General features: G+C 37.8%; 1 protein-coding gene across 4 annotated transcripts in view; it reads right to left on the minus strand.

Moving 5' to 3' along the window:
• The window catches only part of sbno2b (strawberry notch homolog 2b), a 61,649-nt gene that overhangs the window by 33,107 nt on the left and 10,918 nt on the right, over positions 1-17,624 (minus strand). For 3 of the 4 annotated variants that reach the window (XM_079647634.1, XM_079647635.1, XM_079647636.1), the window contains exons 2-4: positions 16,623-16,849; positions 15,467-15,555; positions 6,499-6,622 (exon numbers count right to left, since the gene is read on the minus strand). In XM_079647634.1, coding sequence (XP_079503760.1) covers positions 6,499-6,622; positions 15,467-15,555; positions 16,623-16,730 — 321 coding nt within the window. In that variant the 5' untranslated portion in view covers positions 16,731-16,849. Of the gene's footprint in view, positions 1-277; positions 1,291-6,498; positions 6,623-15,466; positions 15,556-16,622; positions 16,850-17,624 lie in introns of those variants that run through there. The other variant, XM_079647637.1, reaches the window with a different exon arrangement.

The raw sequence follows: 17,624 nt of genomic DNA on the forward strand, positions 1-17,624 counted from the left end.
AGTGTTACGATAATGAGGAAGTATATTATATAACAAATCATTCAAGGAAGTTAGAATAAAATAACGTAAGTGGGTAGTGAACATTTTACTGGTCAAGTTCATTGGCAAGGAGGAAGACAATAACACTCTTCACACAAACAAGTTTCGGTTTGACACAGATGCTACTCAGAAAGTTATTATGACTGACAGTGACAATGATTATAAAAAAATAGTTTTCAATAAAATAACAGCAACAACAGACTTGATTCAGCGTAATAAAGATAAAAGCAAACAATACCTTGGGAAGCGGTCGTCCCAGTTGTGAATACAATTTAGTCCAAAGCTGCATGAGAGACATGGGTCCAAATGCTGCAGTATGGTGGGGGTAAACACACACACACACACCCACACCCACACACCCACACACACACACACTCCTGCTTCACCTAGAGTCCCTGAAAGCGACAGCCTCTTCCATATGTTGGTCAAAGTGTTGTTTTCACCTTACAACTGGTGCACTCCCACCACGCAGTTCACTCTCACTCTTTCACAGTTCCTCTGGTTCAACACACACATTCCCTCTACAGCAGGTACGCTCACACACACACACACACACACAAACCCTGCTCCGCTCACAGACAGGGGGCAAGTCTAACACATGCTTCCTGCTTCAGCGGGACAGTCAGGTATTTGCATAGAGGGCTTACTCATAGTGATTGTGGACTAGTTCCTCAGAGCTCTGAAGGTGGTTGGAGAGCGAGCGAGAGAGCAGCGGAGGGGAGGGGAGGGGAGAGGTGGGGAGGAGAGGGAGGGAGGAGGGAGGAGCTTTCAGGAAATGATGCTTTTGTTGGTAAGTGACTAGAGTTACTGGCAGTCGGGCCCATTTTACTGTACATGGTGTAACTCAACCGCATTTGTAGTGTAAACAGCATTGCACTGTGGACCTGGCCGTTCCTCACACCCCGCTGCTTACCGCTATGTTTAATGGGCCTGAGCTGCTATTTAATGATTATTATATTTAGAGACAGACTCCCTGCCAGGCTGCCTTTCTTACCTCATACTCTGCTTTCTGTCTTTCTTTTGTCTGAGCTGGCTCTATTTCATTGTTGCTTTTTTTTAGTAATGATAAATGAGTGATATTATGAGCTAGGGTGTAGCAATATACCGGGATTGACGATAACACTCATATTTGAATGATGAAAAAATGATGATAATGTATAATTCAATGTAAATAATTCAGTGCTTCTTGTATCATTTCCTTTTCTATGCATTTTCACTTTGTCTCCCTTCCCAAACGGCTCAGACACGGATTAGTCTAAATTGTTTTGGAGACAAAATGATAAATAAACAATGTTAAAGGATTACATTTTTTATTTTCTATAGATAATGTGATGACTACTGTTATCGTTAATTAGCAGGTGTAGTTCCCAGGACACTTTTATTTAAAAGTTAGCCAGTCAAAACATGCCTCTGTTCTGTTGTGTTAATGATCTTTTAAAGACATTTGGCAACAACATACAGTTTCCCATCAAAGTATTCTAAAAAAAACACTTAAGTAAAAAGAAAGTAGCTCAAGTGTTCAACAATGTGTTAAAAAGGTCAAGAGCAAGCTACAAATGTGCCTTTTGAAAAAGGTCTTTAAGGAGTCAGCCACCACTTCTCTCTGTGCACACAAATACATCCTCATAAATGATAATTCCCGCTTACTGGAACTAGGGATGAATTGTTGAAAAAAGAACATTCTGGGAATCTGATGGCAAATGAGTTATTTTGAAAATCCAAGATACTGATCAAAGACAGTGTTGTAACACTTGTTTTTCTGATTGAACCCCAACATTAACTGTTTAAGGGGCATACATCAGGAAATGGTGGTATTTAAAAACAGAAATAATGTGATTTATCTCCTTCATGGATGGCATGGAGGGGTCAATTTGCACAGCCAGCTTCCAGGAATATGTGATATCAAGCCAGCGTGGTAAGGTACTGTAATGTCCGTCTCTGCAGGACTGCAGGGGAGCCAGACTCTCAGAGACTGAGTGGCGCCTGTCCGTGGTGTCATCATGCTATGAGTGGGAATCCTCTGAATAATAGGTGTGTGTGTGTGTGTGTGTGTGTGTGTGTGTGTGTGTGTGTGTGTGTGTGTGTGTGTGTGTGTGTGTGTGTGTGTGTGTGTGTGTGTGTGTGTGTGTGTGTGTGTGTGTGTGTGTGTGTGTGTGTGTATACACGCCTACACGGGTAGGGATGAATTATTTATGAGCTTCTTTTGAATACTTAAAAAACACCTCATTGCATCCCAGCCTAAAGAAGGCTGAATCCATGCATGTTTATTAAAGACCAAACAGTTTGCGTACAGACCATTAAACATGCAGCCTCATTGTCACATGCACATACCAAATCAAATACAGGCTAGTTATATGTTCAAGCATCCATGGCTTATTTAAAAATAAGGTGGATCAGGTGGGGCACTCCCAAAAGAAAACTGTGACCCTGTTAACCCTTCAAAATAATAGACCTTCTTTGTTTAAACTTGGGCATTGAAATAAGACTATCTTTCAAGGAAGTCACGGGAAAACACCAACTGATTTCAATTGTAACATAAAAAAAACAAGATGATCTACTACGGCACTAAAATAATATCTGTTTGAATGTGTCCTTCTTATTTAGCATGGCACGGTTCATATTTGGACTCTGAAGATATATGTAAGTCGGTTTGAACTGTGCTTGAACAAATAAGGATGTACCCATGGATCAGCTGCTAAAGGGTCTGTGGGGTCACAAAGGTTTAAAGACTAATTGGAGTTTGCTGTTGAATTTCTCGCACTTTCAAAATACATATACAGTTCGTCCGGGGTATACAATTGCAATGTGTTAAAAGATGAAGACACATTTAGGTTTTGGGTATAACTTCAAATATTGCCAGTGCATTTCTAAGCAAAACTAAGCTGTAAAAGCAGACGGCAGTTCAGTTCTTCTAAAGGTTGCACTCTGGACATGAATACAGTATGTGTGTGTGTAATAGTGAGAGGAACCGCAGAGAGACAGAATGAGAGTATGTAGCAAGAGAATATCACTGTGAATATTCCTAAACGTGCTCAGTGTGTGTACATGTGTACGTACAGTACTCGACGAGTGTACAGTATGTGTGTTAATCTGCATGCTTGCAACGTGCTGTTGACTGTTTGAGGTTAGCCTCAAAGAGTGGTGGTGTGAGTGAATGAGTTCTGTTTTTGGTGTCTTCCAGTAAGTCTTGTTAATATTCTGGTGTTCTGCATAAAGATCAAATACTCCACCATTGACCCAACCATAGACAGGTGTGCACGTGTCACTGAGGCAGAGTGTTAAATTCACTTTTAAACCACAGTGATTTACTTTCAGAAGCACAGTCGATGTTTTTCTAAAGTATTGGTATCATTTTGTGATGGCTACGGATATGTTTTGTATTAACTCTGGTGGTTAGTGAACCAGCACTGTTAGAGTCATCAGAGCTAATTTGACAAAATATAAAGCAGCTGCCATCTAATGTTTGAGTAAATATGATCTCAATTTAGTTTTGTCAAAGTTTCCATTGTTTATATAAATTCCACTGAGTTGTTTTTTTTGATGCTTTTTAAGGATGTCATTAGTTTCCAAGGAACCTCCCAAGAGACTTAATGCATAAGGGGACTTTCATTGTTGACTTATGCATGAATCACTTGCAATTGAACCACATTATAAAATAAATTGTAAAATAAGGAAACACAAGTTCCAGTAGAAGTATCTACCGTACATGTTCCGGTGAATTAGAGAATCATTTACTTGTCTAAATCCAATACATGTAACTTCAAATGTGAGAGGCCAAATTCATATACAGCATAGTACGGTGCCCATGAAATTATTTTCTCAGCTTGTGATAAAGTGTAATTGACTAATGATCCAGAAAGGAGATCAAGTCTGTAATGTTAGTCTAGAAATGTAAAACAAACAAATATTTAGCTTTACAGACGGATATCCACATGCTCCGACAGTGTGCTTCCTCACAATAAGAGGATATTCCAACCGAGCTCTGGTGAACTGCATAAATAAACTGTTACACTGCGGGAAGTCAAACCAAAAAGAGACTTCTCCAACAGCTGTGCAGTGACTGAAACAAGCACATGGCTGAGATACACATGGCAGTCACCTGACAAACTAAACTAGGACATCCACTGACTGAGCGTTTTCTGTGCCGTCATGGTTCAGCAGTGTATTAAGGACAGAGTCAGCATAGTGTTCTCATGATCGGAAGGATTGTGGAGGGCGAAAAATGGTCCGAGTGGTGAGGTGGTGGGTTAGTCATGATGACCCCGTGACTTACATTTTCTCTGCATGCCTCACATGGTAGGGAGTGTCGAAAACCAGAGAGAACAGCTGAGAAAGCACAACACAAGCAGAAAACCTCTCTCTCTCTTTCTGAGGCTCAATAACATTCCACGTCGCAACTGCCGGGAACTTGCAGACCATGAATGCACCAATGATGAAAGAGCCCATTTAAATTAATTAAACGTTAAAAAAGCGACAACTATAAAGAGATACTTTTCTATATGTGTACATAAATATAGATCCTTGTAATTACTCGTAGGGAATACAGCTATAGCCAGAGGGGGTAAACACTGCAGACAACAGGAAAGCTAGGGAAACCCCATGTGAATCACAAAATCCTTGCCATCACTTCTAAGCACGTGATCAGGATGACGCATTACTTTCTTATATAGAAACGTCTTCATTCGTAGTCTTTGAATTCCCCTCGGTTTAAAAACTCAATTCAAACATTTTAATATAACTCCAAGCATTCTTCTTTCTTTTTTTTCCACAGAACCACTATGCTCCTCCAAACACCTGGACACAAACATGAAGTGAAACTTTTTCCATTTTAACATTTAATTTCACTGACGCTTTTACCCATAGCGACTACAAATAAGTTACGTTGTAGTTTCTGGTCTATTTGTGCTTTCCTATAAACTTTTGCTTTTTCTGCCAACATCAATGTATGTGAGATGTGAGAATTTTCTCATGTGGGTTGATAAGGTATAACAAAACATGCATATAAGCCTTGAAAATACCAGCAAAGGATGAATATTGACTGGAAATATCCAATAATTTTTCAACTAAAAAGGGACCAATGATGTAAAAATGAGTTAACACTCACTCCCAGGACTTGCCAGTGTTCCTGTGCCAGCCACAATAGAAGATGCGCCTGCAAGAATCTCACTTATTTGGCAAAACCTTGATCAAGTTAAATGAATGTAAAACACAACCATAAGCTTTTATAAGACCCTCAGGCTGTTTGACTCTGTAGCCTCCAGAGAGACAAGGAGAAAAGCTTTGCACACAGCAGTTTAGGAAAAACCTATTCCTCTATGCCAATTTTGCTAATATTTAAATGTGTTGGTTTATCCAAGAAATTACATTCTCTGGTGTATTAGAATTTAATTAAATGCATTACATTATTTCACTGCATTTGAAATGCTTTTTTACATGTATTCAATAATAACAAAGAAAAACATAATCAAACCAAACAATTTTCTCAAAATTGAACAGGGCCTTCATTGTTGCTCCTGATTCGCTGGGCTTCATTATCTAGCGATGTGTGTAGTCATTTTATTTATAGAAAATACACATACCCCTGGGCTTTGAACACACCTTACCCTGCCCCCTTTTTTTTTTACTGCTTTGTCCTTCATTTGAACCAAGAAAAAACCCCGATGGTTGATCCCTATCCTTTGTGAGACATGTTAATCAGAATACGGCATGTCTGCTTTGTAACCCATGACTGCCCTTCTTTAAAACTCATCATGGCATATTTTTTTATATGGTTGCATAATGGCACTCATCTGCTCAACCCAAGAGGCCTCCGATTAGAAACTCACTGACCTGTGTTATTACAATGGCATAGCTCCTATTCATATGATTGTGGCTATAAGGAATAAGTTGGACGGACACACACTCATAGAAAATGCAAATGACGAATAGTAATCATCTGGCATGGTGAGGTAATTGAACTTCAGTGCCTACGTCTGTGCATCCTGAAACAATCGTCATAGTCTTATAGTTGTGTTTTCCCAGTTTAGGAATGAAATGACTCCAATTGTTTACTTCAAAACTTTCAACAGATCTCTCTGTGTGGATTCCTGGTTTACCTAACAGTGGTTTCAGAAGACGTAGTGGGAATGCCTGGAAGAACGTTCAATTACAGTGTCTTATTAATGACATGCCTCGGCAGGAATGGGGCAGGTACTGCTTCGGTCGTCTAGACAACACAAGCCTTTAATCAGGCTGCTCCATGGTACATTAAGCAGAGTTGAATACACTTGAAAGACAGGATGAAAGAAGTGGGTGGGAGGCAAGGTCCTGCCCTCTGATAAAGGGAGTAAGACGGAAGGGAAGAAAAAAAGAGTACTAGAATGCGTCCAACAGTGTATTCTTGTAGGCACTACAATTTGTCAGTGTTACGTTAATACACATTTAACTGGCTAACATGTAAGAGAGTTATGTGGAACAAACCTGGGGGAAGTCTCCATTCCTAGGGAGGTTGAGGCCGGAAAAGTCGACGTCAGGGAATCCCGAGTACATGTCCATGTGCACATCCGGAGTGGTGGTGGTAGTGCTGCTGTCCAAGTGGTATGGCCTGGGGAGGGGGAGGGAAGGAATGATGTTTAGTTTGTTTAGCAGCTACTTCTCCAAGTAAAACTGACACATGCTGTTTTCTTCACCCTTATACAGATACCCTAATGTACACCTTGAACCATGCAATACGCAGCTCCAGTAGAGGAATGAAAAGAAGTGTCAGGATAATTTCTGAAGACGGTGGACCAGTTCAATAATACTTAAATACGAGGATTCAACACTTTCCTTCTACATTACATCATGTTTTCAGCAAGTCCAACTCATTGCAAATATGTACCCAACACTTTCAGTTTTCCTTTGACGAAAACGGTCTGAAAATGTAATCACGGAATGGGACTGAAGCCAGTGAAGTGAAGCAATATGCTCCTGTATCTTATTAAATTTAAGTGTCTAAGAATGCAAGTGTTCAAAGCCAAAAAAGTAGTTGGTAAAGTAATCGTCAACTGCCAAAGATACATGAGAGATAATGAAAACACGTATATCAAGTCAGACGGGCAGAAAGGGTTAGCGATTTAAATAAGGTGAGAGAACGACAGAGGGAGGGCGAGGGCAAGCTTCTGCTGAGTCAATGAATGAAGAACAGATCATACCCGCTTTGAGGATCAAAGGTCCAACTTTCAACAGTACCAACCATCCTCTTCAGAGACAGGTCCATATGCCTTGTGTTCCAGACATGAGGTGTTTTCAGTTTCTTACTGAGTTTAAGTCGAGTCAAAAACACAACAACCAATTTAGCCGACAGTAGTGGGCACTGGGCATACACTAAAAACGAAAGGAAAAGTAAACCTTTGTTAAGGTGGAGCTGTAACCGTGACCTCCCACGCTCCTCTCTTCCAATCATGTACCAGGGCGCCGGCTCAGAGGGATTGAGCTCGGCCAAAGCTATTCACAGGATTTGGCTCATCGCCGTCAACAAGAGGCCAGAGATCAGTGAGACTGATTGATTTAAGATCATAACCCACCAAGAGGAGGAAAGGGCAGACTTGAGCCGGTGTACAGAAGCAGCTCCATTTCAAATCAGGTTCCATGTTCAATTAAGACTTTTGGTTGAGTTTGTGCTAGAAAATCCTTTTTAGATAATCATAAATGCAACTGGGTTGTGGTGTCATAGATATAGAGTCTTATATAGGAGGTTTTAATTGGGTATTTATTTGCTATGCTTCTGTCTTCTATGATGAACCAAATAAGAAGGTATATTTGACAATGAAATAGGGAAGGGGGCAGATTCAATTTTTCAATCATGATGAGTGGTGAACATAAATTAGGGGAAAAAAGGTTGGTTTCAGTACCAAGAAAGATCACATCAATCATTCAGCCTGGAAATCCCCAACCTGGAATTGTAGCTAACGACACGTCAGTGATATTATGAAGGAAGAAGTCTTGGCTAGCCGCAGTACCTGCTCTCCAACAACACAAAGCTGGTTCTGGACCAGTGCCAAACGACCTGGTTGACTTTCTGCTTGCATGTGTAAAGCCATCCTACATACTTTGTAGCTTTATATATTAGTACTCTTTCTCCATTGTTATTGTTTAAAGTGTATTTCATTTAACCAGACGTGAAACCATTTTTTACATAGTCATTGTTTTTATTAACCTCATTCCTTAAAAAGGTAGGGTAGGTAAGAATGGAGAAACCAGCTCGAGTTCGCTAGAATCTGAAAGTACACATCTGGAAAAAAATCTGCCACTTCCTTACAGAGCCCCTCCTCCAACACACGAACACACACATGACCAATGTGGGCACGAAATAAGTTTGTGCACAGATGGAAGGCTGACAGAAGGCAGGTAGGCCATCCAGTTATTTTAGCCGGGCCGGCTAAAATGATTGGTCGTGCTTTTGACAGTACTACGGCTTCCACAGGTGACAGGTTTTTGTATGTATTTATTGTCAAAGCATTTAATGTATTCATTGCTATCGGGATGTTAAGAGCATTCCATGGAATATAGCAAAAAGTGTATCTGAAGTGAATGAGCTACCCCAGCTTTAAAGGATAGTCTTCTTTATTTGTTGACAAGTCCACACTGAATCAGCTCTAAATGTACTGTACCTTTCAAACATTATAGACCTGGCATAATGGCTGTTCTTCAAAACACACTTAACTAGCATCTAAGAAATATCCTTTACAACACGCACAATACCTCAACTGCAGAACTTACAATAAGATAAGACACATGGGAAATAAGGAATCAAGGTAGATACTTAGGACTAGAACTATTCAAAGATACATTTAAAAAGTAGTTTAAACAAATACTCCACTTTGTTATTGATTTTGTTGGTTAAGGAAAAGTGACAATTGTCCCTGTTCCAGCAAGGCACAACATGGAGTTAAAAATGTCATGTACTCTGACTTCTAAGAAACTATTCTTCTTACAATTGAAACAAAGAACAACAGTAGTCAATTCAAGACAAATGGTCCATGAAACTCCCTGTGAGAAAGCAGAATCTCCATTGAAGTGATAATAAACAGGATAATGCTCTTGTCCACGGAACAACATGTGTATCAATATTTAGTCAAATACCCAGAGACCATTCAGCTACAAAGGCACACCCATCAACAAACAAATACTGAGATTCCTTGGAAGAGCTCTTCCTTACTGGCAAAACAATAATTAATTCTAACTCTCATGCTATCATCAGAGCGCATTGCAATAAGTGAACTTTGACCCAGCTCTGAAAGCACATCAGTTTGGCTGCAGGCTGTATAAAGAGTGAACAGCGAAGAGAAAGCAAGCAGAAGGAAAGGGCAAAGGACAAAGCCTCGGATGTTTCTTCTGCTAATCTATTTCAAATGTAGTCTATAGAGATAAAAGGAACATACAGTATTAAGTAACTAAATGTAGTCTATAGAGATAAAGGAATATACAGTATTAAGTAACTAAATGTAGTCTATAGTGATAAAGGAATATACAGTATTAAGTAACACAATGTAGTCTATAGAGATAAAGGAATATACAGTATTAAGTAACTAAATGTAGTCTATAGTGATAAAGGAACATACAGTATTAAGTAACACAATGTAGTCTATAGTGATAAAGGAATATACAGTATTAAGTAACACAATGTAGTCTATAGTGATAAAGGAATATACAGTATTAAGTAACTAAATGTAGTCTATAGTGATAAAGGAATATACAGTATTAAGTAACTAAATGTAGTCTATAGTGATAAAGGAACATACAGTATTAAGTAACTAAATGTAGTCTATAGTGATAAAGGAACATACAGTATTAAGTAACTAAATGTAGTCTATAGTTATAAAGGAATATACAGTATTAGGTAACTAAATGTAGTCTATAGTGATAAAGGAACATACAGTATTAAGTAACACAATGTAGTCTATAGTGATAAAGGAATATACAGTATTAGGTAACTAAATGTAGTCTATAGTGATAAAGGAATATACAGTATTAGGTAACTAAATGTAGTCTATAGTGATAAAGGAATATACAGTATTAAGTAACTAAATGTAGTCTATAGTTATAAAGGAATATACAGTATTAGGTAACTAAATGTAGTCTATAGTGATAAAGGAATATACAGTATTAAGTAACACAATGTAGTCTATAGTGATAAAGGAATATACAGTATTAAGTAACTAAATGTAGTCTATAGTGATAAAGGAATATACAGTATTAAGTAACTAAATGTAGTCTACAGTGATAAAGGAATATACAGTATTAAGTAACACAATGTAGTCTATAGTGATAAAGGAATATACAGTATTAAGTAACTAAATGTAGTCTATAGTGATAAAGGAATATACAGTATTAGGTAACTAAATGTAGTCTATAGTGATAAAGGAATATACAGTATTAAGTAACTAAATGTAGTCTACAGTGATAAAGGAATATACAGTATTAAGTAACTAAATGTAGTCTATAGTGATAAAGGAATATACAGTATTAAGTAACTAAATGTAGTCTACAGTGATAAAGGAATATACAGTATTAAGTAACACAATGTAGTCTATAGTGATAAAGGAATATACAGTATTAGGTAACTAAATGTAGTCTATAGTGATAAAGGAATATACAGTATTAAGTAACTAAATGTAGTCTATAGTGATAAAGGAATATACAGTATTAGGTAACTAAATGTAGTCTACAGTGATAAAGGAATATACAGTATTAAGTAACACAATGTAGTCTACAGTGATAAAGGAATATACAGTATTAAGTAACACAATGTAGTCTACAGTGATAAAGGAATATACAGTATTAAGTAACACAATGTAGTCTATAGTGATAAAGGAATATACAGTATTAGGTAACTAAATGTAGTCTACAGTGATAAAGGAATATACAGTATTAAGTAACACAATGTAGTCTACAGTGATAAAGGAACATACAGTATTAAGTAACACAATGTAGTCTATAGTGATAAAGGAATATACAGTATTAAGTAACACAATGTAGTCTATAGTGATAAAGGAATATACAGTATTAGGTAACTAAATGTAGTCTACAGTGATAAAGGAATATACAGTATTAAGTAACTAAATGTAGTCTATAGTGATAAAGGAATATACAGTATTAAGTAACACAATGTAGTCTACAGTGATAAAGGAATATACAGTATTAAGTAACACAATGTAGTCTATAGTGATAAAGGAATATACAGTATTAGGTAACTAAATGTAGTCTATAGTGATAAAGGAATATACAGTATTAAGTAACACAATGTAGTCTATAGTGATAAAGGAATATACAGTATTAAGTAACACAATGTAGTCTATAGTGATAAAGGAATATACAGTATTAAGTAACTAAATGTAGTCTATAGTGATAAAGGAATATACAGTATTAGGTAACTAAATGTAGTCTATAGTGATAAAGGAATATACAGTATTAAGTAACACAATGTAGTCTACAGTGATAAAGGAATATACAGTATTAAGTAACTAAATGTAGTCTACAGTGATAAAGGAATATACAGTATTAAGTAACACAATGTAGTCTATAGTGATAAAGGAATATACAGTATTAGGTAACTAAATGTAGTCTATAGTGATAAAGGAATATACAGTATTAAGTAACACAATGTAGTCTATAGTGATAAAGGAATATACAGTATTAAGTAACACAATGTAGTCTATAGTGATAAAGGAATATACAGTATTAAGTAACTAAATGTAGTCTATAGTGATAAAGGAATATACAGTATTAGGTAACTAAATGTAGTCTATAGTGATAAAGGAATATACAGTATTAAGTAACACAATGTAGTCCTATTTCACAGAGCCATGTTAACCTAAGATGCACACAATATGAACCTTTGTGATTAATAACCTAGAGTTGGTCATAAACAATCAGTGACAAACAAAACATAAAAATAGAAGCGGATTTGTGGCCTGTTTCTTATTCCAATGCTGTAAACAAACACCCAGACTCAGCTGTGTGGAACGACCTAACCTCACAAACTGAGGCCTTTATTAGAGATACAGTGTTTAAAGGGTAACATAGATGTGGGTGACATTGCCTGAAATGTTCTAAATATGGGCCAACAGCTGCCTGTAACCACCGAGCTATACAGTAACCCTTAAATTGTTTTAAAATATAGCGATAATAATAACAGAACTGGAAAATTACACAACATTATTTCATAAGACATATGTTTTTTTTTTACAGAGCCTTATATGGATTTGCCATCACCTAATTATGTAACTGTACTGTTGACTGGTTCTGTGCAGATGGGTAGGGGACCGTTTAAGACACTATACTAGTTAAATCAAGTGTTCTCACCTTGAATGAACCGGTTATTGTTCAGCTAACTCAACATTGACTCACTGTCTCTGGGACATGTTTATCACCAAGCATGAGAATATTTAATGCTTTGCAGGTGAGTGAGCATTCCAGTGAGTGCAATCTAAGCGCTGGCCCATTCACATTTTCTCCTCACTGGTTCAATGTGTCAGATTCACTCCTATACGCTTGTTCTCAATGGCCCTGTGAGAAGAGAACTAGCGTATGGGCGTTCAAGTTCAATCAATGACTCTAATCGTCTTATGATCGTGCACATAAAAGCATTTGAAAGAGCTCGTGCCATGCAGGACTAAGGTGAGACAAGAGGAGGCGGAGTCTGTGTGAACAGATGACGCTCGGTGCAAACAGTCAAAATTGATAAACGAGCTTCCCCTGAGGCCAATGCCTTTATTTAGATACGCCTTTCATATTATTTGCCTATATAATTATTGTGTTGCTGAGTTTAACATTCCTCCTGATGCAGCCTTGTGTTGCATAATGACAAGGATCCTTGAATCCTCAGTGTTAGTCAGACACACTTTAGCAGTAGTCTATAGATTATAAAAGAACAGACGAGCGTAAAAGGGACAAATGATGAAGGGACCTTGCTGAATATCAGAAATACTGAAGAAGGCAAAAATTGGATTGTTCCAACTGACAAAAAATGTCTATACCAGTATAAAAAAAAAATGATTGCAAAGCATTTCTCCGGATTAGAATCCTGTTTATTTCTCAAAACATCATGTCCGGTAACTCTGGGCCAAAACATTTACTGACATCGAAAATGCTGAATTAACAACTTTTCAAACCACTTCTTGCTACATGATGGTATTTACAAGACAATAATTAAGTCATGAGATGATATTTGATCACACCGATTGCTTCTTTAAAACCACAGAAACATGATTTTGATCCAGATGTTAGTACACTATGAGACAGAGAGTGAGATAAGGGTCTTGTAAAACCAACCTGATGTCAGAAAACTACTATGAGCGAAATCAAAAACCACAGACCACGTACTCACACATCATCTGCTGCGTGAAATTTCAAAGAAACACTGCACAGACAGCAATAACAAAACACCACTCTGCGAACAAACACTTCCTGAGTTGTGTTTGGTATGACACAGGTTTGACGATGACTGAATCCAAGTCATTTAGAAAGTTTTGCCTAAAAGCACGAAATGTTGTCTATAAAAAAAGACTGCTATATGTTCGTATACAAACCCACACTCTCTCAAATTAAATCCAAAAAGTCCTGACATTTGCATTGGTTAAACAAAACACTATGCTAATGATGACCATTTTTAAAAACATTGATAGTTATCATTCTGACATAAGAATAAAAACCTGTTTCACAAATGTGATACATGGTCCATAGTGAGTGCCAAGCTCTAATGCAAACACGCATTCATGAAGATGACCTAGATAAAGCCTGTACATACGAGACTGCTCACACAGTTAATACATGCTCTTCACACTCCATACACACCAGAACTACACTGCTAATACACTGCTCCTAACACTAGGATGGGTCAAATGCAGAGAGACCATTTTGTTACATAGTAAGTAGGCCTACTGTGTAATGACAATAAAAGTATAAATAATAAATCAAATGAAAACGACATGATAGAAGTTTCAGTTTAAGCCCTATTTTATTAATTGTTGAAATGTTGTCTAAATATTAATAATGCTAAATGGAATTTCAATCCATTTTAACAAAAGCCAGGGAAGTCAAACCCACATCCAGGCACCCCTTAACTGAATCTGCATAAGAAAAAGTATGTTGACTAATTCAGATAGACGTCTCAGCTCCATTATTCCACCACAGTGATTGTCTATTGGACTGTGATTATTGTCAAAACGTATTTGTGAACAGCAATCATGTGGTTGGACGGGTGCCATGGAGACAAGACAAAGTCTGCATGCATCTGCTTCTGCTCTGTTGTGATGTGGTGCTGCTTCTGCTAAATGGCCGGTGTAGTCGAGAAATTGCTCAGCCTTTGAATTACACACTCTCTCACGCACACACACTTCATGTGGGAAGAAAGACACAAACATCTCCCATTTAGTGGTGAGGTCATTAAAACACCAGAGCGTCAAGATGTTGAGATTATTACCCCCCCCCCCACCCAGTGACGCTGACACCGGGCCACCCACTACAGGAAATGAAGGATGTGAGATAAAGGAGACCCTCCCCTATGACGTGAGCAGGTGGTGTAGTGTCAGGTTTAAAGGAGGGCCTGATTGTGTTAGGTTGATTCAGGTGTCTTCAGGAAATCAATAGTAGGACCTTATAATAACTAATAATACAAAATCAATCGACACAAGAAGAGTCTGAATACCTTCAAGGCCCCGTTTTAACACTCCAGTTATTTCATAGGAAGGATACAACTTCAACCTTTAGGGTAGGCACAGCTTTAGGGTGCGACCACATTTCTTTTCTTGCGAACCATTGAAATGATTCACTAATCAGAACCACAGCTTCGAATAAACTCAATGAAGCAGCATCTCTTACATTTATCCTTTCAGTCACTGTCACACAGTAACATTTATATTGGAATATTTTTGGAATATAAATACAGCTAGGGACTTTTAGATCTTATGGCACTTTTGCAGAACACATACAGATATAAATGTATGGTATCTGTGTCCTATATAATAATAACATAGCACTTTGTATCTTTGTGATTCAGACTCTGTGTCCTTTAAAGAAGGTCAGGATTATGGGGAAGTGTGTTTGTTTGCCATGTGGATGTGGCTGTCTCACGCATGAGTCAAACATAAACACTATTGACTAAATATTCACCAGACGCTCAACACAAACACCACACTCATAACAACTACATGTAACTGTGTAATACTTGAGACTCCAGGGCATTAGGCCTTTTTTTTGCTCACGTGTGAAACCCCTTGAGGTAGGTATTGCCTCATTTCAACCGTTTGCAGCCCTCATTGTGAAAGGCATTGCCTTGTTAGGAAAGATATCAAGTACAGAGCATGTGTGACTTCAAACTCACTGGTCATGCTATTCAGCTGATAAATATATTATTCCTAGCTCATGATAACACAAGGTATGGGTTTGTGAGTGGGTATGGACTTACTGGATTCCAGATTGCATAGGGCAGTGAACGTTGTATCCAGGCTGCTGAGAGTAAGATCCCCAGGAACCAGAGGAGGAATATATTGAACTCTGAAACAGACGAAGGACAAAATCTTTCATGTAAGGAAAAAACACATTGAAATATAACAGTTAAGATCTTAAGAGCAATCTCTCGTAATCTTAAAAATAGAGCAGCAGGTTTTTGCGATTTTATTTCAATGTAACTGTATGGTCAGTTCAGCCATGTTTTTACTTCTTACTGGTAATGGGTTCTAGATGGTTTTAAAGTCCATTTAGATAATTTCTTTGGTAGAGATCACTTACAGTAAAAACTAAAACAGACTTTCTCCAAATGTCATTTTAAAAACTGTGGGCAACAGAACAAACTTTTGAACATTCTCCCAAATACTAGGGTGACAGAAGAGATCTCAGAGGGCTTAACCCTTCAAAGTAAAAACCAAAACATGTGGACACCTAGCATTTGGGTGATATCACATGCCCTCCCTCTACATTGGAATCTCCCGAAAATTGTTGAGCAGATCTGCCTGGTTATTATTACCACAAGTAGGATCACTTCCCACAAATCTAGATGAATCTCTGCAGAAGTCCCAGCTGAGATTAGGGCTGCGCTGCCAATTATTTGATATGGTTGATCTATTTGTGATTATCAAAATAGTTGCAAATGATTAACCTGCCTATAGGCTAATGAATGAGCTCAGATGTCCCACAGTCAATATTTGAGGTAGAGATACAGCTAGAGTGTGTTTTAACATGATAGATATGTGATAGTGGGGAAAGTGAAAAGAAAAGGGGCATTACGCTGCAGGAGTTTAATTTTGACAATATATCGTATTGTTAGAACTGATTTATCCAACAGTCCTATGTATAAATACATTGCTCTATACTTATGCAATGAATACATTCAAGCAGTCTTCTGGGATTGATTCCCAACACTATTTCAAAAATACCTGATGTTTTTAACTGAGTAATGCTATAAACAATAACAAAAAAAGGTTAATTAAAACCATCCAAGGAATGTATCTGCTTTCTATAAAATAATTATAAATAAATTGGACAGGACTACAAGAAAAAACCACCCAAGTAAGAAGTAACATGCATCTAGCATCTAAATAAATGTAAATAAGCTGTTAGCATACCTCTGTGCTAGGGGAGGCCACAGAGAACAAGTTGCTGTCCAGCTGAGGGCCTTCTGGATGCAGGTAGTTCTCCGCGTCCATGGCCAGCGCTGAGGGGAGGGTGGGCATCAGACCAGAGCTTCACACATGACCACCAGCTGACTTAGGCTATGTTCCCTCCGACCACCACCCACTTGCTGGCTGTGTTCCAGATAGTACTTCTAACAAGGGCAAAGGCTTTCCATGACCTGAGGAGGAGAGCAGATAAGGAGGGATGTAAAGGAGAGGGAGAAAGGGCCAGAGAGACATTAGAAGAGTTGTAGGGAATTTCTTCCAGCAAACACAGTGATAATAAATACAGCATCAATGAGGTCGGACTTAAAAATCATTAAAAGAAAGTAGGAAAAACTAACAATATACATTTTTTATTTTTCTTCTTTTAATACATTTCCGCCTGCAATCCCCTCGTAAAGAACAGGGGGGAGTAAACTACAATTGAAAGAAGAGAAGTCAAATCAATTAATTTAATAGGAGACAATGTTTTTACCTATACACTCTTGAAACATTTAAATTAACGTATATTAAAAAAAAAAAGATGTACGGTACATGTTTTATTGGGTTAATTCAAAAACTGTTACAATATGAAGGACATGACAAAAATAATTGTTCTTCTCCATCAACACTGCTTCTAGTAGACTACAAAAACTGAATTCAGATCTAAACCATAATATAGTGTGAGCTTATATATATTGATTGACAGCCCTTATCAGATGGTAATCACCCAACATCACTCAAGGTTCAACGTTCATCAGAGGACCAATTGATATCCGCGCAGGAGGTCCACGGAGCAAACAGGCCGGGATGCAGAGGAGCAGGCCTTCTCTCGAGTACAGCAACTGATCACTGATGTATACGTCTACTCATATTCCACATAATATACACTTAATAATTGTGCTGGTAGGTTTTCACTGTTTGCCTAGGACAGTCGTAGATAGACAGGAATGGGGGAAGTCATGCAGAAAT

This window comes from Notothenia rossii (genome assembly GCF_949606895.1).
Source record: "Notothenia rossii genome assembly, chromosome: 1".
In the NCBI taxonomy this organism is placed as follows: Eukaryota; Metazoa; Chordata; class Actinopteri; order Perciformes; family Nototheniidae; genus Notothenia; species Notothenia rossii.